The 2,797-nt window shown below is 30.9% G+C and overlaps 1 protein-coding gene across 1 annotated transcript; it reads left to right on the top strand.

Annotated features, from left to right (window-relative positions):
* The first annotated feature begins 1,308 nt into the window (after positions 1–1,308).
* On the top strand, positions 1,309–2,580 carry LOC139425264 (glutamate receptor ionotropic, delta-1-like). Its single transcript, XM_071179223.2, has one exon. It carries the CDS (start codon positions 1,309–1,311, stop codon positions 2,578–2,580), a length of 1,272 nt encoding a protein of 423 aa, XP_071035324.2.
* Positions 2,581–2,797: the final 217 nt, after the last annotated feature.

Raw genomic sequence — 2,797 nt, 5'->3', positions numbered from 1 at the left:
GATGTGTTAAAATATTTTATCTATAAAATGGAAGATTAATAAGTGATTAAATAAGAGAAATATCCTCAGTTGAGAAAAAGTAACAAACGAATTTGTTATATAAAATCTATAATAGAGGTCATATACGAATATATCACAAAGTATACAATTAATGTACAGGGAAATTAAACTGTAAGAAACAAAAGAATTATTTTTAAGGCTAGAATCAGAGGACAAACATTCGGCCCGAATACCATAAGAAAGTGAGTATAAGCTGATTTTAAAAAGAAGCATCTATTTAATATTTGATCAGGTTACGTTAACTTTTAAAAAACGAAATTACTGTTACTTTGAGCCAGTGGAATAAATCCGTTGGTGAAAAAAACGTGAAAGCGGCATATTATGCTAAATTAAACCAAACAAAGTAACTCAGTTTAAAATAAAGGGAATAATTTGATGAAAGAGATCAATTAGCAAACGTAGTGTGAATAAAATACATTATAATAACTTATAGCTATTGTTTGTTTTTAATCAAAGAAATAATTTTTTCAAAAGAACTAGTGGGAAAAAGATATGTGAGCAAAGCCTGTGTTATTCTCTATCAAGCAAAATTGCTGTTACTTTAAATCAGTGAAATAATATTATGAAATGAATCAGTTGACAATAAAAACGTAAAGGAAGCATATTATGCTGATTCCATTAAAGAAAATTACTTAGTTTGAAATCAAATGGAACAATGTTATGAAATTAACTAATAGGCAGAAGTACTGTGAGCAAAACAACCTGTGTTGTTTTCTCTCAAACCAAGCATTATTGTTAGTTTTAATTCAGTAAAATATTTTAATGGAATAAACTAGTTAATAAGAGAATGTATGGATGCTAAAAAGTAAATTTCTGTTGAATGGAGTAAGAAAACATTTGATATAAATGTGTACTTAAAAAATTTTATCTCTTTATGAAAAAACGGTATAACTACAGTTGTCAAATTCATAACGTGAGATACAATTAAGGAAAAAAAACTATTACTGTGAAATAGGATAAGGTTAATAAAAGAAATTTTAAAAGTAAAAAGTTCCGACATGAAAAAAGTGTTCTATTCTATTCAACAATGAAATCATTTTAAAAACGTGGATCATTAAACATGAGTTAAATCTGAAATGCTTGAAAAAAATGACCAGCAAGCCAAGAAGCCATTATACCTGTGAAATACATTAAAGAAATTCGTATCTTTTGAGTCAACTTAAATTAAATAAATTTTGTCTAAAATTCGCTAAAGAGTCTAAAGGTATTATATGAGATCGTGATACCACTTTGTTCAAAAAAGACACCATGATGCCGACAAAAATATGTCCTTTTATAAGAAGAAACTTGACAGTCGCAGTCAAACCCATTAAATTTTTTTACGAGATAGAATCAGTAAACAAACTTAAAGGCATTGGAGGAGAGTTTTTCGATCTAATTTCTTATTACGCTAATTTTAAATACAGCTTGGTTGTTCCTCTTGATGGCCAATTTGGTCATCTAGATAAAGGAGGCAACTGGACGGGACTCGTTGGCATGGTTCATAGAAATGAGGCAGATATGGCATTAAGTGTAACTATGACAGAGGAAAGAATGACAGCTGTTGATTTCAGTATTCCCTATACTGTACAGGATATTAGTTTTTTCATAAAGAGACCCTTACGCCTTCCGAATGTAATGAATTTTCTTCAACCATTTAGTTTTAACGTGTGGATGTGTTTGCTAAGTGCCATTTTCATAACTCCTGCAGTATTTTATGCACTATTCAACACTAAGCATTCGTACTTCAGTATACTTTTTCAAGTGTTTGGTAGCGTCTTGAAGCAAAGCACTCACTTTAAGACTTCAGCATTGAAAGGAAAATCATTCTTAATGTTATGGTACGCATTCACACTTATATTATCGTGGAGTTATTCTGCCACATTCGTGACCAATCTAGCGCTGCCACCTGAAGTAATTTCTCTCAGAAACTTTGTAGAACTGTCAAATGCTGTTCGAAACAAAGGTTACCGCTGTTACGTTGAAAAAGGCAGCAGTATTCCTGATGCATTACTTTCTTCTCAGCATGAAGATCTGAGGTACTTAGGCAAAGCCATTAGTAAAAACAAATGGTATTTTGAAGTGGAAAATTTAGTAAATAGCGAGGAAAACCTGGATAAAATAGTTATATCAGACACTCACGTTAGGTTAGATTTATTGAGCAGGCAACTTAATACAAAGGTAATATTTTCCAAAGACGTCCTTATGTCTTGGAAATTAGCAATTGCCCTTTCGAAAAATCTACATTATAAAAATTGCTTAGATTTTATTGTATCGAGAATTTCAGGAGCTGGTTTGCTTTCAAAATTTAAAAGAGATGCAACGCTAAAGATTGAGCTTTCGAAAACTCAGTTGCCTAAAGTAACCAAATGTTTGCATACAATTACGCTCACTGATATGTATTACATGCTCATTTTTCTCGTTGTCGGATATGTCTCTGCAGGTTTTGCATTATTAGGAGAGGTTGCTTTTTATCGGTATCCTAACTTTTTTCAGAGTAAAATATTCTTTAAAAGAGCATTGAATAATGTTAGAAAATAGTTTTTAACATATACATGCACTCAATACATACTAAGTATATCATAACTTTTCTTAAGTTTCCACCCATAATCCTTCAGCGAGAAATTTTTGTGGAGTTACCACAATCTGTTCGAAACAAACGTTACAGCTATGGAGTTGAAAAATGCTGCAGTGATAAAAAAATCATACTTGATATATTTAGAAAAAGCTTTCGAAGAAAACAATCTATTCAATATAC

Source organism: Parasteatoda tepidariorum, chromosome 6 (assembly GCF_982258835.1).
Source record: "Parasteatoda tepidariorum strain Cologne lab strain chromosome 6, Ptep-v5.0, whole genome shotgun sequence".
Lineage (NCBI taxonomy): Eukaryota > Metazoa > Arthropoda > Arachnida > Araneae > Theridiidae > Parasteatoda > Parasteatoda tepidariorum.
Note: the sequence above shows the minus strand (reverse complement) of the source record. Positions and strands in the feature narration are given on the sequence as shown.

Excerpts from the sequence above, each read along its gene's own strand:
- LOC139425264 (XM_071179223.2), top strand. The coding sequence starts at position 1,309 with ATGATGCCGACAAAAATATGTCCTTTTATAAGAAGAAACTTGACAGTC.